General features: G+C 36.3%; 2 protein-coding genes across 9 annotated transcripts in view; one reads left to right on the top strand and one right to left on the bottom strand.

The window, feature by feature from the left end:
- Positions 1–27,443, bottom strand: part of LOC101893717 (protein furry) — a 353,570-nt gene that overhangs the window by 126,373 nt on the left and 199,754 nt on the right. The gene's annotated exons all lie outside the window — the stretch shown is intronic.
- Positions 1–27,443, top strand: part of LOC101901269 (uncharacterized) — a 108,380-nt gene that overhangs the window by 35,601 nt on the left and 45,336 nt on the right. The window contains exon 4 of the mRNA XM_059131617.1: positions 23,934–24,055. Coding sequence (XP_058987600.1) covers positions 23,934–24,055 — 122 coding nt within the window. The remainder of the gene's footprint in view (positions 1–23,933; positions 24,056–27,443) is intronic.

Below are 27,443 nucleotides of genomic sequence, written 5' to 3'. Positions count from 1 at the left end.
GTTGAGTTTTGGTGGCCTTCCCCTGGAATTGTTAAGCTACAGACGATTTTCTTTTTCTGCACGATTAATTATATTATATATGGTCCTCAATTTAATATTAAACATTTCCGCCAATTCTTTTGCCGTTTTTCCCTTATAATAGTTGTAATAAACTAACTGAATCAAATTATCATCAACTCGTTTTCCAGGCATGGTTAAAATCGCAGTTTCTGTTTAAATGTGCACTTGTCCAAATAAAAAATCGTATTAAAATATTAGTGGAGAGCAAATTAAAGATGCAGACCAAATTTTTTTTTTCGAAAGTGATGTTCCGTTATTTTTGTTTTCCTTTTCGACCTATGTTTACATTTTGCAAAGATTTAATTGACAAGAGAATATTTGCTTTTGTTTTGTTTTTGTTATTTTTTTGGTTTGCTTTATATAGAAATTTACATGTTTTTTTTGTTAATGTCAATAGTAACTGTCACCTTTAATACAAAATAAAAGAAAAAGTGTAAGAAAGTTCGTTTTTGTTTATACATTTTCAATTTAAATATCAAAATTACGACTTTTTTGCATTTTGCAAAGAAATATTTGACAAACTGTATATAAATAAGCTTGTAAAAGTCAATAAAGGATGAACAAGATTGAATAGCTTAATTTTTTGTGTTAATTCTTGTTCAATTTTCTACAATCTGTTTACAGAATTTGATTTAGAAAGGATCGCCCAATTTTATGCAAAGCCCAATATTTTTATCAGAGCTAGGTCAGGTGGGAAGATGGAATATATCGGCCGATCTCCCCCAAGAAGGATTAAAGTTTTGAATAATTATAACTCTTGTAAAATGGGACATAAGAGGCAGATTGTCTTAAAATTTCACACGTCCCAATAATTTTATTCGGCCCTATTACGGTTGTCGTCGTCGCAAAATTAAGACGAGGCGACAATAACGGTATTAGGGTTATCGTTTTTTGTCGATAGCGATGAAAGAGTGCTATTATCATTGTCGATACAACAGTTGACTTGAAATCGTTTTAGAGAATATCTGTAGCCGTCAAAAATCGTGACGACATTGTATTTTTTAGTCGACGTTGATATTTTTACCATTTTGTATTTGTTTAAGTGAGAAAAGAGTCCAATCTTCCTCTTCTATTTTCAACTCTATTCTCTATTCGGAGAAGGAGAATGGAGTCCAATCTCCCTCTTCAATTGTCAAATCTATTCTTTATCCGAATCCTGTTGGGAGGATCAATGTTTTGACTGAGAAAAGAAAACCAACCGAATGGTTTGGCTGTTGATTCAATTCTGGATCCGGCTCGAAGGACCAATGTTTATGTGAGAAAAGAGTCCAATCTCCCTCTTGTATTGTCAACTCTATTCTCTATTCGGAGATGAGAAAATATTTCCATTCGGCCCTATTACGGTTGTCGTCGTCGCAAAATTAAGTCGAGGCGACAATAATGGTATTAGGGTTGTCGTTTTTTGTCGATAGCGATTTAAGATTGCTATTACCATTGTCGATACAACAGTTGACTTGAAGTCGTTTTTAGAGAATATCTGTCGGCGTCAAAAATTGTGACGACATTGTATTTTTCAGTCGATGTTGATATTTTCACCATTTTGTATTTGTTTAAGTGAGAAAAGAGTCCAATCTTCCTCTTCTATTGTCAACTCTATTCTCTATTCGGAGATGAGAAAAGAATACAACCGCCTCGCTTAGGTTTAGTTTCAATTCTATGTATTCGACTCGAAGGACCAATCTAAAGAAGAATAGAATCCAATCTCCCTCTTTGATTGTCAACTCTATTCTTTATTCGGATCCTGTTCGGAGGATCAATGTTTTGACTGAGAAAAGAAAACCAACCGAATGGTTTGGCTGTTGATTCAATGCTGGATCCGGCTCGAAGGACCAATGTTTATGTGAGAAAAGAGACCAATCTCCCTCTTGTATTGTCTACTCTATTCTCTATTCGAAGATGAGAAAATATTTTTATTCGGCCCTATTACGGTGGTCGTCGTCATCGCAAAATTAAGTCGAGGCGACAATAACGGTATTAAAGTTGTCGTTTTATGTCCATAGCGATGTAAGATTGCTATTATCATTGTCGATACAACAGTCGACTTGATGTCGTTATTAGAGAATATCTGTCGCCGTCAAAAATTGTGACGACATTGTATTTTTTAGTCGACTTTGATATTTTAATCATTTTGTATTTGTTTAAGTGAGAAAAGAGTCCAATCTCCCTCTTCTATTGTCAACTCTATTCTCTATTCGGAGATGAGAAAAGAATACAACCGCTTTGCTTGGGTGTAGTTTCAATTCTGTGTTTTCGGCTCGAAGGACCAATTTAAAGGAGAATGGAGTCCAATCTCCCTCTTCGATTGTCAACTCTATTCTTTATTCGGATCCTGTTCGAAGGATCAATGTTTTGACTGAGAAAAGAAAACCAACCGAATGGTTTGGCTGTTGATTCAATTCTGGATTCGGCTCGAAGGACCAATGTTTAAGTGAGAAAAGAGTCCAATCTCCCTCTTGTATTGTCAACTCTATTCTCTATTCGTTTTTTGTCGATAGCGATTTAAGATTGCTATTATCATTGTCGATACAACAGTTGACTTGAAGTCGTTTTTAGAGAATATCTGTCGGCGTCAAAAATTGTGACGACATTGTATTTTTTAGTCGACGTTGATATTTTAACCGTTTTGTTTTTGTTTAAGTGAGAAAAGAGTCCAATCTCCCTCTTCTATTGTCAACTCTATTCTCTATTCGAAGATGAGAAAATATTTTTATTCGGCCCTATTATGGTTGTCGTCGTCGTCGCAAAATTAAGACGAGGCGACAATAATGGTATTAGGGTTGTCGTTTTTTGTCGATAGCGATGTAAGATTGCTATTATCATTGCCGATACAACAGTCGGCTTAAAGTCGTTTTAAGAAAATATCTGTCACCGTCAAAAATTGTGACGACATTGTATTTTTTAGTCGACCTTGATATTTTTACCATTTTGTATTTGTTTAAGTGAGAAAAGAGTCCAAAGTCTATTCTCTATTCGGAGATGAGAAAAGAATACAACCGTTTGGCTTGAGTGTAGTTTCAATTCTGTGTATTCGGCTCAAAGGACCAATCTAAAAAAGAATAGTGTCCAATCTCCCTCTTCGATTGTCAACTCTATTCTTTATTCAAATCCTGTTCGAAGGATCAATTTTTTGACTGAGAATAGAAAACCAAGCGAATGGTTTGGCTGTTGATTCAATTCTGGATCCGGCTCGAAGGACCAATCTCCCTCTTCTATTGTCAACTCTATTCGAAGATGAGAAAATATTTTTATTCGGCCCTATTACGGTTGTCGTCGTCGTCGCAAAATTAAGTCGAGGCGACAATAACGGTAATTGGGCCGATTAGCAGAAGATCTGGCGTGGAAATGAAATAAATCGGCATACTCATTCAGATACTTCCCCCACAAAGCGTCAACATTTTAAATTATCGTCTCTCTTATAAAATATATATAAAACATGTTAAGAGCCACCAATCCGCACCACGTCCTTTCTTTTTTTCTGGGATATTCTCCCAGAAATGTAGAAAATTTTCCAAAACAAAACGCTACGGTATCCCGAACAACTATGTCAACGCTGTTCTAAATATATGTAAAAAGTGACCTATGTTCTTCAAATTTCACACATTCCAATTTTTCTACCAACCCACGATCTGGTATCAAGAACGGATAGAACGGACCACTCCTTTTAATACCTTCCTTACAACGAGTCAAAATTTTGGATAACCATACGCATTCCATTCTTTTCAAATGTGGTACTTTCTATTATTTCTACCAACGCAAGATCCATTACGGAGTTGGGATACATCCGCTTACCGCTTCTGATATCTCCACCACAAAAGGTAAAAATTATGAATAATCATGGAAAATTTAATGGAAAATTTAACTTTTATTTAACATGTTATGGTCCATTCCACCTAATAAATATTACCCAATGACCATCAAAATTGGAAGGCTTCTGGCCAGCCCTAAGCTCTAGCTCCATGCTAACTTCCGCTTCGATACCTTAACCCCATCTCCATTTTCAATTTCGTGAAGATCGGGCCATAATTGCGACCTGTGGAGTGATTACAAATTAACGTGGACAGACGGACGGACATACATAGCTAGATATTTCGAGGTGTTCCATAATTTTTGGCCCAATCAAACTTATAATACCCCACACAAACACATAGTGTTGTAGGGTATAAAAAGCGAAATAAGCCTCCAACTCTCTTCTAACATTTTTTCCTAATATAAGATCTGTTGTGAGGGTGATATATAACTGCAAACCCCTTCTGATACCTCATCCATAAAGGATCACCTCAATACTATTATCTTTATTATACAACTTGCTCTTCGTTCTTTCTTTTAACCAGAAATCTGATCATACAAATCAAGCATTTTTTTGTTATATTATTTAATGCCGACATTAGCGACAGGAAAAAAGAGATTTACCAGTAGTCGGCAGAAGGTGCCGATTACTAGAAATATATCATTTTTGACCTATTTCACCAAAACTTGAGGAAAGTATTAAAAAATAATCCAAAAACTACTCAAATAAAAAAATAGTTTTGAGTCGGCAGTTGCTTTTATTTGTGCTTTTTTTACCAAATTTTCTAAATTGAGTAGGTTTTTTTTTTAAATCAGCTATTTGACGTTTTAGATAGCGGTGGCATTTAAAAAATGTTGGTTATCTAAAGGAAAAAGATCAATTCATAAATTCCAAATATAAGAAAGTTACTTTTTTATTTAATCTCATTTTTATTTTAATTGAAAATCCATACTATTCTTGATATTCTACCTATATTTGGTTTAGAATGATAATTAAATAAAACACTATTTAAAAACGAAATTAGTTAATTAAACTGTGAATTGGTATTACAGCATTGTTTTATACTATTTGAAATAAAAAAATATACAAAATAATATTTTTTTTAATGAAATAGCATATGCCGACTACTGGCAAATAGACTTGCCGAGCATTGGAAAATGGTGTCGACTACTGGCAAAAAACTACTATTTTGGTAAAATTGCAAATTTTAATTTTTCAATTTAATAAAAACAAAGAAAATTGTTGTTCGAAAACTAAACAAAATATGGAATCTGAACAACTTTATTTTTCTGCAATTGAAAAATTTCACTCAGAATGTCGAAAGATTGAAATATTGAAAAGCCTAAAAGTGCCGACTACTGGTACACTTACCCTATAAGAATTTACATTCAGGGTTAATTTATGAGTGACTACTTATTTTTGTTCCTACAAACGACAATTTTTTCTTGTAACCAAGTTATAGATCACATTAATTAACCAATAATCGGTTCAGATTTAATTAAAGCTCGTTCGCATGAGGGAAGACAGAAAACGTTGTCTTTGAAATGACAATTCTTGTTCTACGAAAATGTGAAGTGGAAACTTTTTTAAAAAAATATATATATTTCAATCCACATTTCAAGCCATAGATCAGTAGAACAGAACAACAAACTAAATCGGCGCAACAATGAAGTTGGTAGTCTTCGTTTATATGGCATTAAACTTTATCAGGCTCAATCCCGACATTGACACTGTAAACATTTTGACCTTTTGTGGGGTAGGTGCGAGAATATTAATTTTTATTTATTATAATTATGAAAAATATATAAGGTGGTGCCAAGTTTGGATCAAATGGGCTACTCCTTTCGTGAGTGATGAGGAACAACAGCCAGTCAGAAGAAGCCACAAGTGGCTATCGTTGGAGAACTCCAGCATTTAAATGTGAATAAATCTTCGTGTCTCTTACCGTACCTCGTCACCGTGATACTGCTGGCATAGCCCGACGTCAAGGAAGTGGACGGATATCAGCAAAAATGGTTCGAAAAGTAAAAAAATGACTTGATCGAAACCCGCGTCGCAGTGGCCGAAAAATGGCTCGTGAGCTGTACATATCGCTATATTTCATTCGGCAAATATTGAAAAATAAGCTCGTGGTAAAGCCAATGGAATTCCAAAAAAATCAAGAACTTGCACCGCACCAGAAAGAAAATAGACTCAAAAGAACTAAAGAGTTGCTTTGCTTGGCCGAAAGTGGTGAACTGCCGAATTTGGTTTTCTCCGCTCCGATGAGAAAACATTCGTTGTCCAGCAGCAGTTTGTAAACAAACAAAATGATCATGTTTACTTGCCAAAATGGGGATGCTGAAAATGTGCACCTTCGGTTGGCCACCAGAACTCAAACGCCGGCCAGAGTGATTGTGTGGGCCGCCATAACAATCGAAGGTCGCTATCCGCTCGTATTAATCGACCATTACATCAGAATAAATGCCGAATATTATCGCGAAAATCGTGCCACCTAAGAATGGTTACAAAATGAGGTTCCTCGCTTCATTTACAGCGCGCACAATGGCCACAAAAACTTCCGGATACCAATCCATTGGACTATTGTGTCTGGGGTATTTTGGAAAACAAGGTTGGCACTAACAAATACCAAAGTGTCGATCACCTCATGCAAGCGCTTCGCCGAGAATGGGCCAAAATACCGCAGAGCAACATTCGGGCAGCGTGTGGCGGTTTCAATGGCCGTTTGAAGGCCATAATTCGTGCCAAAGGTGACCAATTCGAACAAATCTACACTTATTCTAAAATTTGATATTTTCCTTTCATTCAATAAAACATTAAACAATTTAAAAATCAGTAAATTCGGCTGGGCCGAACTTTGAATACCCAATATACAAATACCGAATATAGCCGTTATATTGGGGTCTATACGACGTGGACCTACATAGGCATTGTTGTCATAAGCCATTACCGTGTTCAAATCCGAAACTTGAAATAAACGGTGAATAATGTAGCTAAAATCATAAAAATATCGTATATAGGGAAGTATAAATGTATAGGGAAGTACCGTTATATCGGAGCTGTGCGAAGACCTGCACCAGCATAGACAATTTTCTGTTATAGGCTGTAGCATTCACTACGAACTTCAAATACGACATCTCAAACAATTTCGGTGGGTATTATACCTAAACTCGTCAAAATACCGAATATAGGGATGTTCTGATATATGATGCCTTTAAGAAGACCTGCACCTGCATACACAATTTTCTGTCACAGACTGTAGTTCCCATTACGAACTCTAAATACGTAATATGAAATAATTCTGGTGAATAATGACGCTAAAATCATCAAAATACCTAATATCGGGAGGTACTGATATATGATGCCTTTACGAAGACCTGGACCTGAATAGACAATTTTATGTCACAGACTGTAGTTCCCATTACGAACTCTAAATACGTAATTTGAAACAATTCCGGTGAATAATGACGCTAAAATCATCAAAATACCGAATATCGGGAGGTACTGATATATGGGGCCTTTACGAAGACCTGAACCTGCACGGACAATTCTCTGTCACATACTGTAGGTTGTTCCATTACGAACTCTAAATACGCAATTTGTATTGGCCCCCCTATAACACCCTTCCCCCAAATATTCGGTATTTTAATGATTGCAGCCACCTTGCTTTCCAAAATACTCCAGACACAATAGTCCAATGGATTGGTATCCGGAGGTTTTGATGGCCATTGTGCGCGCTGTAAATGAAGCGAGGAACCTCTTTTTGTAACCATTCTTAGGTGGCACGTGCTGAGTGCTATGGTGTTGGGTCCTGCTGGAATGTCCAAGGTCTGCTGCCAAAATGTTTGCGTACCACCCTCCAGAATATTTTCGCGATAATATTCGGCATTTATTCTGACGTAATGGTCGATTAATACGAGCGGAGAGCGACTCTCGGCCGTTATGGCGGCCCACACAAAAACCCTGGCGCTTGAGTTCTGGTGGCCAACCGAAGGTGGACATTTTCAGCTGACCTCTTTTGCAAGTAAACACGATCATTTTGTTTCTTTACAAACTGCTGCTGGACAATGAATGTTTTCTCACCGGAGCGGAGAAAACCAAATTCGGGAGTTCACCATTTCGGCCAAGCGAAGCAACTATTTAGGTCTTTTGGGTCTATTATCTTTCTGTTGCGGTATAAGCTCTTGCACTTGCGATATGTTTAGCTCACGAGCCATTTTTCGGCCACTGCGAAGCGGGTTTCCATCAAGTTGCTTCTTTACTTTCCAAACTTGGACCACCAACGTTATATATATATATATATATATATATATATATATATATATATATATATATATATATATATATACACATATATATACATATATATGTGTGTGTATGTGTGTGTGTGTGTGTGTGTTATGTTTCTTTTTTTATGGGAGTTTCTTCAAAAGATGTCATAAATTCTTTATTTTATGTCAATAAAAGAAATTAGGTTACAAATTTCATTGGCACCATCCGAATGCGAGGCGTAGTTTGGCTAAAGGTGTTCTCTTTTCTGCCCCTTGAACTTCATGCGACATGTAATAGGGGAGTGTGACATTTTGGAATGTCCTTGCTATTATTATTAAAGAAAATACATTTTGAGTGTTCTATTGAATTTGTGAAGGCAACGACCCCCCGTCAACGAAGTCGTCGTCGTTACAACCTGTCAATTATGTTATGATATTTGTTTTCGTTGTTCCGTGAAAAAATCAAAAACGCACAGACTCTTTGCAATTTTTCTTTTTAATAGGAAGGCTTCAGTGAATTACATTTCTTTGTTATTTTATAAAATTAATAATTTTTTTTTTCAGTTTTGCATAATTTTTGCTGCCATGTTTCCACAGTTTATCTTAATGCCAGAAGCAAGAATCTCTGATATTAATTATATTCATTATATAGAGATAAAAAATATATATTGGAAACATTCCCTGCGAAAACGTCTGGGAAACATGGCTAACCATGTTGATGTTATCCATGACCTATACCTTAATTGGATGTTCATTCATGTCATCTCGAAGCTAAATAATCGAAAAAAGTGGAATTCAAATTAAATTTCAATAATATGCAGTTGCCACAAGGGCAAGGTGATATTGAAGAATATAAAAGGGTTAAAGCAGTATTTCAACATCCTTGTCCCTTCATTTTTGTCTATTTGCGAACTTAACATGGGTGTTATTAAAATATTGCGTTTAACATAAATTCTCCACATTTTCTGACTGGGCAACAGCAATTCCTAGTTATAGTATTATAAGAAACTAGCTGAACCCGGTGCGCTTCGCTACCCCTTTTGATTTTATATGCATTCAAAATTTTATTTACGAATATATGTTGGATAAAGAAAAACAAATTTAAAAATTAAAAAAAAATATTGCACTAATTTAATGCGTTAATAAACAAAATCATTACAAAAGCAGTAACATGACGTGCATACACGAAGGGTTTGTCCTTTGGATTTATTTATTTCATAGCAAATACCAAGCGTGCAGGAAACTGCAATTTTTTTAAGTAGAGTGGCATTTCTATTGCTATTAGTGGATTCGAGATAGCAACATACTTCGCCGTAATAAGCGTATTTCAAATAAATTGTTGTGTTGTTTTTTAGTGTTAGCCTAAGGCGTTGTGGGTCAATGGTTCTTATTAAAATCATATCCCAATCTGATCCGATTTAAATATAATTTTAAAAAAAATACTTTTACACCAAACTCCGCCACACCTTTCATATTTCATTGAAATTGGTGCGTCAAATATGTGAAATCGGCCGAGAATATATATATGGGAGCTATATCCAAATCTTCACTAATTTCCAATTAATTTATCACATTTATTATTATAACCAAATTCCGCCACACATTCTGAATTTCATTGGAATTGGTCATATATATCGTGTTTGGTGCATAATATGTATGAAATCGGCCTCAACTGATTTCAATATAATTTGGCAATTTTTTCTGGTGACAGATTTCGTCTCTCTCGCTTTGGGTGCATCAAATATGTGAAATCGGCTGAGTATATATGTGGGAGCTATAATCAAATCTGAGCGTATTTGAATATAATTTGTCAAATTTATTTTTGTACCAAATTTAGCCACTCATGCCGAATTTCGTTGGAATCGGAAATACGTATCGTGTTTTGTGCATCAAATATGTGAAATCGGCGGAAAATGTATATGGGAGCTATATCCAAATCTGAACCGATTTTAATATAATTTGACTAATTTATTTTCTAATCAAAATCCCGTTACATATTCCAAATTTCTTTGGAATCGAACATACATATCGTGTATGGTGCATAAAATACATGAAATCGGTCGAAAATATATATGAGAGCTATATCCAAATCTGAACCGATTTTAATATAATTTGACAAATGTATATTTGTTTTAATTTCCGCAACACATTCCAAGTTTCATTGAAATTAGAGATACATAGCGTGTTTGGTGCATCAAATACATGAAATCGGTCGAAAATATATATGGGAGCTATATCCAAATCTGAACCGATTTCAATTTAATTTGACAAATTCATTTTGGCTCCCAATTCCGTTACTTATTTTAAATTTCATTACAATTGGAAATACATGTCGTGTTTGGTCCACCAAATACATGAAATCGGCCGAAAATGTATATGGGAGCTATATCCAAATCTGAACCGATTTCAATATAATTTGGGAAATCAATTTTTTAGATAAAATCTATCACACGTTTCAAATTTCATTGAAATTGGGGATACATAGCGTGTTTGGTGCATCAAATGCTTGAAATCGGCCGAAAATATATATGGGAGCTATATCCAAATCTGAACCGATTTCAATATAATTTGACAAATTTATTTTCGGATTAAATCCCGTCACACATTCCAAATTTCATTGGAATCGAACATTCATATTGTGTTTGAGGCATCAAATGAACGAAATCGGTCGAAAATATATATGGGAGATATATCTAAATCTGAACCGATTACAATATAATTTGGCAAACGTATTTTTGTTCCAAATTCCGTTACGTATTCCAAATTTGGATACTGTATCTTCAACCAATCAATAGATATGTGCATATAAAATCTAAATTTTTGGGAGGTACCTCCGATTCTGATGCTATATCTCCAGTTCCAAGTGGAAATTCAAAAATGTATATAGCCTATGTTATTTTCAGGCGATGTTGCAGTATATATGGAAATTTTCAGGAAAATCTATTCAGCGCTTTTCGAGTCCATAAATTACAAACAAACAAACAAACAAACAAACAAACAAACAAACAAACAAACAAACATACAAACATTTTCCTCTTTTATAGATATAGATAACCCTTTCGTACGTTTTGCACCCTCCAGCATTCTATGGAGGGTATATTCACTTTGTCATTCCGTTTGTAACTCCACGAAATGCTCATGATAGACCATACAATATGCCCGTGTAGATAAATTTTAAAATATAAATGCAAAGACACAAGTCACCTGTATTTTGTGTTGGTGCGCAAGGGGTTAATTGAAAAATAGTTTTTTTTTAATATTAATGATTTTTACCATTTTTTTTTTTTTTTTTTGGATAAATCAGCGTATTTCTAAATTAATTTAAATGAAATTAATTAATTAAATTAATTTAACAGGAAAATGACACAATTTACCGACGAGGACGAATAACCAGAGTGGTGTTGGCGGTAGGGAAACTGCATGGAAAATGCTGAATTGCACAAAAACTATGCTAGCTGCGTCATTGAGGCGGGTCTTAAATGAAAGGTCTCGAGGAGTACTTTCTGGCTATACATGCCTTATATTCCCAACTGATTTCAGATAATGGAATTTTTTCGATTTTCTAACCAAAGTGCCTTATATTCCCAACTGATTTCAGATAATCGAATTTTTTCGATTTTCTAACCAAAGTGGCGGTTTCGGTATGATTATAGAGACCTTATAAACCGGAATTGTTTCAAATTACGTATTTGAAGTTCGTAATGGGTACCTGTGACAAAATGTTGCGTATGCAGGTCCATGTTTTCGTAACTCCCAATAATCGGTATTTTTATGACTCTAGAGATTTTGTAGACCAGAATTGTTTTCGTAATGTGTGAATTAAAGTTCGTAATGTGTTTTACAACCTAAGACAGAATATTGTCAATGTAGGTCCACGTATTCGTATAGCCCCCATATTACGGTACCTCCCTTTATTCGGGATTTGTATGGTATTGGCAACATGGTTCGCGGGAATTGTTTCTAACTTAGTAGTTAGAGTTCGAAATCTGCATTAAAGCCTATGACAAAAAAAAATTACTTATGCAGGTCCACGACTTTAGCTTTCATTTAAGCAGTATTTTTTTCGTTTTTCAATTTTTTTTTCCAAATGGTCGAGGGTATTAAATATTTCGGCCCGGCCGAACTTAGCTACATTTTTACTTTTTTATCCTTAGCTATATGGCTAGAGAGGGTATATATGAACCAAATCCGATTCAGGACATTTGGAGTCGATCTAGCTGTATGTCTGGTTGACTGGTGCACACGATAACTGTGGTAGGGAGCATCCGATTTGGGCCAAACTTGGCGCATCGAGTTTTTATGGGAGAATTCAATCATACACGCTATGATTATAATTATAATTTAAAGTTCAAAGGACTAAATATGCCGAAGCATTTGTGTCTTTTAAATTCAGACTAGTATTGCCCATTTGGTGCACAATTAATTTGAAATCGGATAAAAATATATATGGGGTCTTGTCCTTGGGCCAAACAAATTATTTGGTCCTTGGGCCAAACAAATGATTTGTGCAAAATTTCATCTGGATTGGGTAATAAATGCGAACTGTACTTTGTTGACAAAAATACATGGACAGACGGACGGACGGATATCCATTAATCGACTCAGAATGTGATTCTATGCAGATCATCAAAAGGAACTATCTCGTTTCCTTTTTCCTGTTACAAACAAATGCACAAAGACATAATACCACCTTGTGGTGTAGGGTATAAAAATATTATTGCACAGAAGGAGAAACGATAATCCGATATTGCTCCAAATCCTTATATTTGCATCATTTTTGCACGGTCAACATTTTGAATAAATACAACTCTTATCGAATGTGATTTAAGCGTACGATTGTCTTCAATTTACACACATCACAATATTTTTATTAACACAAGGTCTGGTGTGAAAATGAAATATATCGGTTCACTCCTTCTGGTTGCTCCCCATACAGACTTGATGCATCTCAATATATCCATCAACACAAGATCTGTTATAAAGATGGTAGAGATCGGACCATTCCTTCTGGTACCTCCCCCACAAAGGGTCAATGCTTTGAATATTCAAAACGATTATAAAATCGGAAATAAGCATCCGGATCTCTCCATATTTCACATACCCCATAATTTTTACTAAACACAAGATATGCTGTGAAAACGGAACATATCAATCTACTCCTTCTATTCAAATTTCACACACACACAAACATTTTTGCCAACACAAGATCCATTGTGAAGATGATAGATATCTGCGAACCCCTTTTGGTAACTCACCAACAAAGGGTCACAATTTTCAATTCATTTATCTGTCACAAGTTGCGAAACACAATTGCGGTTAACGATTTTCAATACCTTTATCTGTCACGACTTGCTATATCTAAATATTTCTCTCAACCAGAAACCTGATATATATACGGAATTTTTGATGTAGCATAAAATTGAATATAAGTGTTAAATTTTCTTGTAATTTTGCCCATACCAATATTTTTATCTGTATTAGATGAAGCATGAAAATGGAATACTTCGGTTGACTATAGCCGGTACCTCACGCACATTTTAATATTTTCTAAAAAAAGAATCACATATCTGATGTAAAGTGAAGGAAGTAGTCGATATAGTTCAAACTCGGCATGTAGTATTTATTTAGGTCCGATACGAATGGTCAATATTGGTCAATTCCTTCGGAACCTACTCCACACACAGGGTGAGATAAAAAAGAACTGCAACAAAGTCAAACGCCATAATTTTTACATTATTTTTGTTCGAATTGGTCACCTTCCGCACGAATTATGGCCTTCAAACGGCCAATGAAACCGTCACACGCTGCCCGAATGTTGCTCTGCAGTATTTTTGGCCCATTCCCGGCGAAGCGCTTACTTGAGGTGATCGGCTCTTTGGTATTTTTTTAGTGCCTACCTTGTTTTCCAAAATACTCCAGACACAATAGTCCAATGGATTGCTATACGGAGATTTTGGTGGCCATTGTTGGCTGGAAATGAAGCGAGGAACCTCAAAAAGTTTGCGTGCCCAAGGCTTTAATACACCCTCTAGAAGATTTTCGAAAATATTCGGCATTTATTCAGATGCCACGGTCGATTAGTACGAGAGCGAGTTCTGGTGGCCAACCGAAGGTGCACATTTTCAACTGACCTCTTCGGCAAGTAAACACGATCATTTTGTTTCTTTACAAACTGCTCGACAACGAATGTTTTCTCATCGGAGAAGACCAAATTCGACAGTCCACCACTTTCGGCCAAGCGAAGGAACTCTTTAGTTCTTTTGAGTCTATTTTCTTACTGTTGCGGTGCAAGTTCTTGCAATTTTTGGAATTTCAATGGCATTATTTTTCAATATTTACCGAATGGAATATTGCGATATATTCAGCTTACTAGCCATTTTTCGAAAATGATGACAGCAGTCTGAATTTGGTCTCATCCTGTAGGGTCAACAATTTGAATAATCATAACAGAAGTCAAAATGTATTTAAATAATCGAACATTGGCTGAGGGTATACATCTGTCGGCAAAACCGACTGATACGTTTTAATTTTTTTTTTTGAAATTTGTTCTAGAAGTTTACCAAAAGTACTAAAAAACACTAAATTCCGTACCCTTTGGTATTTTGTGAGCGGATCTTGACATTTGGTATAAAAATTATTTTTGGGAAATGGTGCTGCTATAACTTGGTAAATTCCGGAAATATATGCTAAGTGTAAGAACTGTACTAAATGTTACTCAATACCAAATTATTGAGTGAACGGATGCTGCTTGAAATCTGAAATTTGTTATTGGGATCACTGTTAGAGCGTAAGGTTGAGATTTGGAGATGGTTTCGGAAATACATACTAAAAAGTACTAAATGGTACTAAATTTTGTATTTCAGCAAGGAATTGAGTATCAACCAGATATGTGATGTGAATCTATCGGGCAACTCATTCAGGTACATTCCCCAACAAAAGCTCAACACATTTATTATTGTTTATTCGTTTAATATTCGAATACACTTTGGTCCACAACGTCTGGTACCTTACTCACATTAAATTCTGGCCACCTGCTTCTGAACCTCCCCCCATAAAGGATCATCAGTTTGAAAAATCGTATCGGATGTCAAAATATTTTTAAATAAGCGGACGATAGCTGAGACTGTCGTCTAAACCGATGGTACTTTTTAACTTGTTGTGGATAACTGTTGTCTAGGTGGGAGAGATGAAGATCGTTTTGGATATGGATACATGGTACTAAATTTAGTATGTGGTGAAGGGATGAAACTGGAATTCCAAAATTTGACATTGAGAAAACTTTCGGTTTTTAGGGTTCGAACAGAAAAAATGGATGTGGGTCCATTGTGCAATGATGTTATGAATATCATCTTCGGCTAACTTCAAAATGAAAGATTTTAAAGTCTTTTTGGTATAAAATTTAAAGGTTTTCTTATTGCTTTTTCCGAAAAACGGGAAAAAATTTGAATAATATCTAAAAAAACGATCTCGTCACTTGGGTCAAAAATGCTTTTTGTCATTGAAGTTGTTTTTAAAATAATTCCTGGGGAGAATATCCCAGACAAAAAAAAAAACAAGGGAACTGATGAGAATTGGTGGCTCTCTCCGAAACCTAGGATTTTTTTAATTTGTTTTCTAATTAACCAAAATGCGTAACATTTGTGTTTTTATACCCTACAACACTATGTGCTGAAGTTTGATTGGGACAAAAATTATGTAACACCTCGAAATATTGGTTTCCCACATAGGAAGGTACATATGGATCTCCACATCTCGCCGAGCTGAGTCGATCTAGCTATGCATGTCCGTCCGTCTGTCCGTCCGTCCGTCTGTCCATGTTAACTTGTAATCACTCTACAGGTCGCAATTATGGCCTGATCTTCACGAAATTTAGAATGGAGGTGGGGCTATGGCCAGAATAGAAGCATATTTCTTTAGAAGATAATCGCATAATATTTAGGCTTTAAAATGGACCAAAAACTGAAAAATCGATAGCATTGGACTAGAGCTTAGGACTGGGCAGAAGCCTTCCAATTTTGGTGATCATCGGATAATATTTAGTGGGTGAAATAGACCATAACATTTGTGTTAAATAGAAGTCAAATTTTCCATTAAACCGCGAATATTTTGAATCCCGACGAAATCATAAATAGACGAACAGGTCAATTCTGACCGAGATATATACAATGTATATATACAAAAGAAGGTGATGTTAGCTAGGATGCTTATATTTCAAGAATTGCTGGACTGATTTTGACAAATTTTGTCAATTCAGAATGTCCTCTTGGCGTAAAAGAATAAAACCTAAAAAAATCGCATAATAAGATGCCGATAATGACGTCAATATAGATTTTGTAGTATTTTGTGTATATTCTGTAATACTTTTTTAACAACAACCAACCTTACAACACAGGTTGGGGATATTATATACAGATTGAAATTATCGTCCGATCCTCACGAACATTTTCATAAGGATAGGGTTAGGCCTATTGTTTTCAAAGATGTCCGTATTATATTTAGTGGTTGAAATGGACCAACAACTAAAAATGTTCCTGATTAAGCAGCCATTATAAAGGTTACAATTAGAAACCAAAGGAAACGAATTCTCGCATGAAGTTTAGAGTTAAGGACAGCGGGTAGAATGGACCACTACTTTTGTTTGAAAAAATACCAACATTACCTACAGGCGATATCCGAAATACGCACAAGGCGAACTTCTGGCTTCTTTATGCTGATATCGGTCAGGAATATAGCCAAATATCGTAGACAAGAAAATCATATAAATGAGTCTGAATTTGGAGATACAGAGGGGCCTCTCGTTTTTGGAGATGATCGCAAAATATTTAGGGTTTCAAATGAACCAACAACGGGAAAAAAAATTCATGATCGCGCAATTGAAGCCAATCGACACGCCTAAGAAGAGAGTTAAGTTCAGGGAAGAATTCTAGCATTTTGGATGACCATTGGATTATATATTTACTTATATTATTATATATTTAGCTGTAAAATGGACCACAACAACTAACAGCACGACGGAGTGCTTAAGTATTGGGCAAATGTCTCTGGTCAAAATGCTAAGGGTAATATCTGGACAGTGCTCCGTGACTTAATTTCAATAGCGAAATCTTCCAAAATAGCTTTGGACATAAGAGGGCTTCTAGCATGTTGTAGTGTTTTAGGATATCACATGGTCGGCCCGCACGACTATAGCCTTTGCTTACTTGCTTTTAGATAAAATTCTAAGGCATTTGAACAATTTACTACAAAAACAAAAAAAAAACATGTTTTAAATGGTCTTACGTTTTGAAATGTCTGACATAAAGCCGTTGTCGTCCTTGCAGTAAATTGTAAAAAAAAATCATTATTCTCCCAAAGGAAATTTGATCGGCTTCAATGAAATTAGGAGATACTTATTAATTTTCTTTTTAAATTCTGTTATGTGCACTAAAGGAAACACGTGTCTTACACCACAACGATTTCTATCCCAAGTCCAGGAGATTTTTGATTTTGATTGTTTGTTGTTGTTGTTGATTTTCTGCTCACACTCAAATAAACACAGACATATCTATAAAACAAAATTTATGTTTGGCAATTTACTGTTATTAGCCGAAATAATGTCAGGGTCATAACAATTGCCTTTTTTCTTCACAAGAGGCCACAGCGGTAATACGGCATTTGTTTGGGTAAGCAAATATATATATATATATATTTTCTTGTGGTGTTAATGATGTACGAGCGTATCTTCAGAAAATAAAAAAAATGTGTAGGACTGAAACGACGTGTGTGTTTTTTTTTTTTTTTCTCTCAAGAACCCATGAAAATCAACTCAGCTGGAATTGTAAATTGCCTTCTCTTATTATTGCCAAATATTTGAACCCAAATTGCGTTGATTTGCAAATAATTTGCATTATTGTCTAGCGAGCCAACAATTGTCAATTAGAAGACTTATTTACTTTTTATACCCTCCACCATACAATGGAGGGTATATTAATTTTGTCATTCCGTTTGTAACTCCTAGAAATACTCATGTCAGACCCAACAAAGTATATATATTCTTGATCAGCGTAAAATTCTAAGTCGATTTAGCGATGTCCGTCTGTCTGTCTGTTGTAATCACGCTATCTTTCGAACGCATTGGGATAGAAGGCTAAAATTTTGCACACATGTTCATTTTGCCAGTAGGCAGGTTAAGTTGGTAAATATAGCCCTCATATATTTGGTATTTAAAGTTCGTAATGGATTCCACAGCCTGTGACAGGAAATTGTCTGTTCAGGTCCAGGTCTTCGTATAGCCCCCCCTTAAACGTTACCTCCCGATATTCGGTATTTTTATGATTTTTACGACATTATTTACCAGAATTATTTCAAATTACGTATTTAGAGTTCGTAATGGCAACTACAGTCTGTGACAGAAAATTGTCTATGCAGGTCCAGGTCTTCGTAAAGGCCTCATATATCAGTACCTCCCGATATTCGGTATTTTGATGATTTTAGCGACATTATTCACCGGAATTGTTTCAAATTTGGTATTTGAAGCTGGAAATGAATACTACAGCCTATGACAGAAAATTGTCTGTGCAGGTCCACGTCTTCGTATAGCCCTCATATATCAGTACCTCCCAATATTCGGTATTTTAATGATTTTAGCGTCATTATTCACCGGAATTGTTTCAAATTACGTATTTAGAGTTCGTAGTGGGAACTAAAGTCTGTGACAGAAAATTGTCTATGCAGGTCCAGGTCTTCGTAAAGGCCTCATATATCAGTACCTCCCGATATTCGGTATTTTGATGATTTTAGCGACATTATTCACCAGAATTGTTTCAAATTACGTATTTAGAGTTCGTTATGAGAACTACAGTCTGTGACAGAAAATTGTCTGTGCAGGTCCAGGTCTTCGTAAAGGCCCCATATTTCAGTACCTCCCGATATTCGGTATTTTGATGATTTTAGCGTCATTATTCACCGGAATTGTTTCAAATTACGTATTTAGAGTTCGTTATGAGAACTACAGTCTGTGACAGAAAATTGTCTGTGCAGGTCCAGGTCTTCGTAAAGGCCCCATATCTCAGTACCTCCCGATATTCCGTATTTTGATGATTTTAGCGTCATTATTCACCGGAATTGTTTCAAATTACGTATTTAGAGTTCGTAATGGAACTACAGTCTGTGACAGAAAATTGTCTATGCAGGTCCAGGTCTTCGTAAAGGCCCCATATAACAGTACCTCCCGATATTTGGTATTTTGAAGATTTTAGCGTTATTATTCACCGAAATTGTTTCATATTACATATTTAGAGTTCGTAATTGGAACTACAGTCTGTGACAGAAAATTGTCTATGCGGGTCCAGGTCTTCACACAGCTCCGATATAACGGTACCTCCCTATAAACGATTTTTTAATGATTTTAGCTACATTATTCACCGTTTATTTCAAGTTTCGAATTTGTATATGGCAATGGCTTATGACGAACAATGCCAATGTAGGCCTACGTTGTATAGACCCTAATATAACGGCTATATTCGGTATTTTTAAAATTTTAACAGAATTTTTTAAGGATTTTATTTTTTGAAAATTTCCAAATTCGTTCCAAATGGTGGAGGGTATTCAAAGCTCGGCCCGACCGAACTTACTGCTTCTGAACTTGTTTTTTTTTTCTTTAATTTTCCTGCACTTCAAGTAGTTATATTTATAAAAAACAGGCATCCCAATCTCATAATTATGGATAAAAGCGGTTTATCAACACCACCCTTCCACTATGTCGCATTAACCACAACACTGTTGGATTGTGGCTGATGTCGGATATTATGATAAGAATACTCTTATCGCCTGGTATTGTAGAATTCGTTCGTGCTGTCTGTCTGAAGTTATGTTCGGCCTGTCACCATTGTTGTTGTGTGCGGTTGTTGTTTGTGTACGTTATTTACGTATGTGACAAATCCTTTACGTTACAATTACTTTAAAAGCTATTCTATGAGTTTATTTGTTTTTTTTTATTCATTGTTATTGAGGGTATGGAACAGAAAATATATTTTTTATTACTTTCTGCCTTCTAAAACCATGCACTCGAAGAAGGGCCGAAAAAAAAATTTCCATAAAAAAAAACAATTGAAAATATTTTGTAAAAGCAAAAATTTTTTGATGCACTGCTGTGGCTTATAGCGAACATTGAATTTTGTCTTTGACGTCATCCTTCTAAAATTATTTTTTTTTTTGGGAGTATTTTTCATAACCTCTCTTTATGTGCGACTTTAACGTTAAATTTTGTTTTTAATGTTTATGAATTGAATTTTGTGTTTAGGTAAGAGTAGAATTTAATGACGAACCGCCACTTCGTCAGCCAAAGTCCACCTTCAAATTTTAGACAAGTTCCAACGGTTCCTGTTAGGCATTTTTATACCCTCAGCCATATGGCTACAGAGGGCATATATCATTTGATACGGTCAAAACATGCCTAGTCGAAATAACGGTTTTAGACCCTAGGTCTCTTTGGACTAAATCCGTTTCGGAACATTTGGAGTCGATGTCCGTCCGTGCGTCTGTCTGTCTGGTTGGTGCGCACGATAAGTCTCGAAGGGTTTTGTCAAACTTAGATCGAGTTCGGATATGGGCAATATCGGTTCACTCCTTCTGGTACCTCCCCCACAAAAGTTCGATATTTTCAAAAAATTTATTTTTTGCACAGAAAGAGAAACGGTAATCCGATTTTGCTCCAACTTTGCAAATCTTAATATTTGCGTCAGTGCTAGGTCAAGTGTGAGAATGGACAATATCGGTCCACTCCATCAAGTACCTCCCTCACAAATAGTCAAAATTTTGAATAATTACAACTCTTATAAAATGTGATATAAGAGTCCGATTGTCTTCAAATTTCACACATGCTAATATTTATGATAACCCAAAGTCTGATGTTAAGATGGAATATATTGGTCCACTCCTTCTGGTACCTCCCCCACAAATGGTCAATATTTTTAATAATAAAAACTCTCATAAAAATGATGTAAGAGTCCGATTGTCTTCAAATTTCACACATGCCAATATTTATGTTAACCCAAGGTCTGATGTTAAGATGGAATATATCGGTCCATTCCTTCTGGTACCTCCCCCAAAAATTGTCGAAATTTGAAAAAAATATATATTTTTTGCACAGAAAGAGAAACGATAATCCGATTTTGCTCAAACTTTGCAAATCTTAATATTTGCATCAGTACTAGGTCAATTGTGAAAATGGACAAAATCGGTTCACTCCTTCTGGTACCTCCCCACAAAGGGTCAACATTTTTAATAATTAAAACTTTCATAAAATTGATGTAAGAGTCCGATTGTCTTCAAATTTCACACATCCCAATATTTACTGTAACCCAAGGTCTGGTGTTAAGATGGAATATATCGGTCCACTCCTTCTGGTACCTCCCACACAAATGATCGAGATTTTCAAAAATATATATATATTCTGCACAGAAAGATAATCCATAATCCGATTTTGTTCCAACTTTCCATTCCTGATATTTACGTCAGTTCTAGGTCAGATGCAAAAATGAATAATATCGGTCCACTCCATTAGGTACTACACTTTGGTATTTATTTTTTATTGCCAACCTTGCTTTCCAAAATACTCCAGACACAATAGTCCAGCGGATTGGTATCCGGAGATTTTGGTGGCCATTGTGCTCTCGAAATGAAGCGAGGAATCTCATTTTGTGGTGGCACGTGCTGAGTGCGATGGTGCTGAGTCCTGTTGGAATGTTCAGGGTCTGCGGCCAAAATGTTTGCGTGGCCAAGGCTTTAATACATCCTTCAGAATATTTTCGCGATAATATTGGGCATTTATTCCGATGCCACGGCCGATTAATACGAGCGGAAAGCAACCATCGCCTGTTATGGCCGGCGCTTGAGTTCTGCTGGCCAACCGAAGGTGCACATTTTCAGCTGACCTCTTTGGCAAGTAAACACGATAATTTTGTTTGTTTACAAACTGCTCGACAACGAATGTTTTCCCATCGGAGAAAACCAAATTCGGCAGTTCACCACTTTCGGACAAGCGAAGCAACTCTCTAGCTTTTTTGAGTCTATTTTCTTTCGGTTGTTCTTGCACTTTTTGGAATTTCAATGGCCTTACCCCGAGCCCATTTTTCAATATTTGCCGAATGGACTATTGAAATATGTTCAGCTCACGAGCCATTTTTCGGCCACTGCGACGCGGGTTTCGATCAAATCGCTTATTTACTTTTCGCACCATTTCTGCTGATGTTGCTGTTTTCTTCCGTTCACTTTCTTGACGTCGGCCAACGCTACCGCCACCAGTATCATGGTAACGAGCGATGGTACGAGACACAAAAGATTTATTCGCATTTAAATCCAACGAATAACTTTTCTCTGGAAAATTCTCACCTAAATGCTTTTGTACGCTTGTAAAAAATAGCTGATTCCAGTATCACGATAACGAGCGAGCGATACGAGACACAAACGATTTATTCATATTAAAATTCTGGAGTGCTCTAACGATAGCCACTTGTGGGTTTCCATGCAAATATAAAGAGATCACACTACCACACTAGAATTCCATCACGAATGACTTTTTTTTCTGGAAAATTCTCAAAAAAATGCTTTTGTACGCCTGTAAACAATATAATGAGCTGTCACTGTAAAAATTTTTACAGCTATCGGACGAGTGGCCAAGTGGTTGCAGTTTTTCGATCTCACCCTGTATATCCTGCACTCTATCAGAAACTCTCATACCAAATTTCAGATTTTTTGTATATTTACAGGGTTGCCCATATTCGACGGACCTTTGGGCCCATTCCAATCGACGAGGCTTGTCCGCAGGCAACATTCTTTGCGTCAATTGTAAAGTGGACCGAACCATGCCCAACTGCTGAGAACGGCGTTTTTGGGATGTTCTTGGGGACCTCTCAACACTGGCTCGTACGGCAGCGATATTCTCGGCCGATCGCCTTGGTTGACTTTTATATATGGCCTCTTCGGATTAGAAAAAGCCTTAACAGTCCGTATAAACGCTTAATGGTGTTCTTAGAAGGAGCACTTCTCACATTTTTAATGTTTTAAAATCACGTTGAGTTTTCACAATTGACTCCTTCTGTTGAATGTAAATTTCAACTATTTCAGAGCGCTCGCGTGGCTTGTATTGGTTCATGGTAAAAATCTGCTTGGACTGACGCTTCAAACGCGGTATGTCATTAAGCGATATGACATCTCTGTCAAAAGTTATGGCGTTGCCAGATGGGTCCGTCGAATATGGGCAACCCTGTAGTCTTTTTTGTATCGCCGATTTTATAATCATAAGTCTTACAAAAAATATTATTCATTTGTACAAGCCTCGTGTATTATTGACCTACTCTTCCGGATCCACCCATTTAAGGGTCAACATTTTGAAACACAATATTCCTCAAATTAAACATTAAATTTTAAAAGGCAAATAGTACGAACATAATTTATAAAATTTAAGCCTGACCTTATCACATATATTTTCCCACCATGAAAGTACTTTATTTCCTTAGGACGGACATTTCACGTAATCAATTAAGTGGTTTCCGAACAAAGAACAATCGGTCACCGGAGATCGTTATCCCCATTGAGATAATGCAGTTTAGTGCTACTAGTAGAATACATCATAATTATTATATAATGAAGTCCTTGTGGTTAAATAACGAATGACAGGTTATTTAATTAAGTGTTGACGTGTCCGGAATTTTATAATTAATGTGGAACAATATTTGTTTGAAAACCACCCCACTCCCCATCCATCCATTGCCCTAGGCCTTTTGGTTTTATTTGATTAAATAACCAAACTTTGGTATTTCTGTTAACATTTGCAGGAAGACGTAATGCCACCAACTCCTCCCAGCTGAAGGTTACAAAAATGTTGCTCATCGTGTCCACAGTATTTGTTTGTCTAAATCTGCCAAGTTGTATAATGAGAATAATAACTTATATTGAGGTAAGTACAATTGTGAGTGAGTGTGTGTCTGTGTGTGTGTGTCAACAAATTCACATTTTACAAAGTTTGAATTTAAAGATAATTCTCCGAATTAAAATGGTTTTGGTCATATCTCACGTCACTGGCAGCGGTTCACGGAAAAAGTTTACAATGTGACAAAACTTCCAAAGTACCCTGAGTAGCTGAACTTGAAAATATGACCAGTAGTTGAAAAAAAGAGAAAAAAAAACTAAATGACAATGCAAAGAATTAGGTTTCCTGGTAACCACAAAGCCCCTTAGGCATTCGCCTTTTGTTGTCATTTAAAAAAAAAGTTGAAAGACCTTTCATTTGGATTTAAAATAAATGGAATAACAAGTAAGCAAAGGCTTTAGACGCGTGGGTCGACCACGTGATACCCTACAACACTACAACATGTCAGAAGCCCTCTTATGTCCAAATCTATTTTGGAAGATTTCGTTTTTGAAATTACGTCACGGAGCACTGTTCAGATATTACCCTTAGCATTTTGACCAGAGACATTTGCCCAATATTTAAGCACTCCGTTGTGCTTTTAGTTGTTGTGGTCCATTTTACAGCTAAATATATAATAATATAAATAAATATATAATCCAATGGTCATCCAAAATGTTAGAATTCTTCCCTGTACTTAACTCTCTTCTCAGGCGTGTCGATTGGCTTCAATTGCGTGATCATGAAATTTTTCCTGTTGTTGGTTCATTTGAAACCCTAAATATTTTGCGATCATCTCCAACAACGAGAAGCCCCTCTGTATCTCCAAATTCAGACTCATCTATATGATTTGCTTGTCTACGATATTTGGCTATATTCGTCAACGAAATCAGCATAAAAAAGCCAGAAGTTCGCCGTTTCTGTATTTCGGATATCGCCTGTAAGTAATGTTAGTATTTTTTTCAGACAAAAATAGTGGTCCATTCTACCCGCGGTCCTTAACTCAAAACTTCATGCGAGATTTCGTTTCCATTGGTTTCTATTTGTAACCTTTATAATGGCTGCAAAATCAGGAACATTTTTAGTGTTTGGTCCATTTCAACCGCTAAATGTAATGCGGACATCTTTGAAAACTTCTGAGCCTAAATCTACCCTCATGAAAATTTTCATGAGGATCGGCCGATAATTTCAATCTGTATATAATATCCCCAACCTGTGTTGTAAGCTGAAAAAAGTATTACAGAATATACACACACTTTAATATTATAAGTCAAATTGAAAAAATCGCATGCGATAAAAAATATGAAGAAATGAAAATATGTCACAAAATACTACAAAATCTATATTAACAGACTTATCGTCATCTTTTTATGCTATTTTTTCAGATTTTACCCAAGAGGGCATTCTGAATTAATTAAAAATTTGTCAAAATCGGTCCAGCCATTCTTGAGATATAAGCATTCTAGCTAACATCCCTTTCCTTTCTACACACACATTTTGTATATTTCCTATATAGGGTTGCCCATATTCGACGGACCCATCTGGCAACGCCATAACTTTTGACAGAGATGTCACATCGCTTAATGACATACCGCGTTTGAAGCGTCAGTCCAAGCATCTCCCCCAAAGTTGGCCGAAATTTTGTCAAAAAAAACAAAAAAACAAGTTAACTCCGCAACTCCACACCAAAGGTCGAAATTAAAGAAAAATAAAAACAATCAAGTTAAAAAAAAACATCAGTTGGTTTTGTCTACAGTTGTATAACCTTAGTCAATGTTCGATGATTGAAATATGTTTTGACTTCTGTTACGATTATTCAAATTGTTGATCCTCCATGGGGTGGGTTTCGAAGGAATGGGCCAATATTGTCCATTTCGCATCGGACATGAATAAATGTGATATACATATGGCGACGTGCCAGATTTGGACTATATTGGCAACTTCCCTAACTTTACATGACATATGTGATAATTTTTAGAAAATGAGGTACCATATATAGTCGTCCGAAATCAAAAATTTATATCCAATTTTATGTGGAATCTTTAATTCCATATTCATCTCAGGTTTCTGGTTGAGGGACATATATTTAGATATAGCAAGTTGTAAAGAATAGCTGATTTGTTTCGCAATTTATGACAGAAAATTGTGAAAATTTATTGAAAATTGTGACCCCTTGTGGGTGCGGTACCAGAAGGGGTTCGCAGATATATATCATCTTTACAACAGATCTTGTATTAGTGAAAATGTTTGTTTGTGTGTGTGTGTGTGTGTGAAATTTGAAGACATTTGGATTCTTATTTCGCTTTCTTTGAGCGTTTTGTTTATCAAAATCTTCAACCCTAAGTAGGGGTGGTAGCAGAAGAAATGATCCGATCTTTACCATCTTTATAACAGAAATTGCGTTGATGGAAATATTGAGATGTGCCGAGTCAGAAAGAAATCGGATATTAATTTCGTGCTTTATGAGCTTCACGAATATTCAAAATGTTGACCTTTTGTGGGGGAGGTAGTAAATCGGTAGACCGATTTACTACATCTTAACACCAGACCTTGGCCCAATAAAATTATTGAGATGTGTGAAATTTGAAGAAAATCGGACTCTTACATCGCAGTTTTTAAAAGAGTTAGAATTATTCAAAATTTTGACCCATTGTTGTTGTTGTTGTAGCAGCTCATACATGTTTGTTCGTTCGGTTTCCATTTTCTGACTCCATTCAATTGGGTTCTGCCTCTAAGTCCAGTCTCAAAAAGGATGCAACCTGTATGGGTTGTGTCCATAACGAGACTGGAGTTAGGTGAGTAGGCAGCGAAACAGGTGTACCGTGTCATGTGGGCCTGTGCCACAAGCTGGGCAGATGTCCTGCACATCGCTGTTAATCCGGGCCCAGTAGGAATTTAGCCAAAACTACTCCGGTTTGTCGGGGCAGCTCTCGTTCTCCAGCTGCGACGGGAGGGGGTAGGTGTCCTAGCACAGTATTCACTCTATATCCTTCAATGGCTTCTGAGACCCCACTAGAGTGAATACTATTCAATCCCGCTTGATGGCCTGTTGATCTTATACCGCTGCACCTCTCCTTCTAGATCATGAAGGTCTTACCTAACGTGCCTGGGCGGAGGTTGCCTATCCACAAGATGGTGGTTCGGATGGCTTTGTCTATAACACCCAAGCAGGTATTGCATTGACAGCATTTTGTTATGCTGTCGCACCGGTAAGACCTTCGCCTCCTCATGCTGGTGTTCGACATGTGTCATAAGAAGGCATCCTGTTGCAGTTCTAAGGGCGGCATTCTGGCAGGACTGAATATTTTTCCACTGCGTAGCACTGACGTTGGCGGACCACATTTCCCATTGTGGGGGAAGTACTTGATGGAGTGGACCGATATTTTCCATTTTCACACCTGACCTAGCACTGACGCAAATATTAGGATATGCAAAG

This window comes from Musca domestica, unplaced genomic scaffold (genome assembly GCF_030504385.1).
Source record: "Musca domestica strain aabys unplaced genomic scaffold, Musca_domestica.polishedcontigs.V.1.1 9, whole genome shotgun sequence".
Taxonomy (NCBI): Eukaryota; Metazoa; Arthropoda; class Insecta; order Diptera; family Muscidae; genus Musca; species Musca domestica.
The sequence above is the reverse complement of the archived record's forward strand: the minus strand, read 5'-3'. Positions and strand labels throughout refer to the sequence as shown.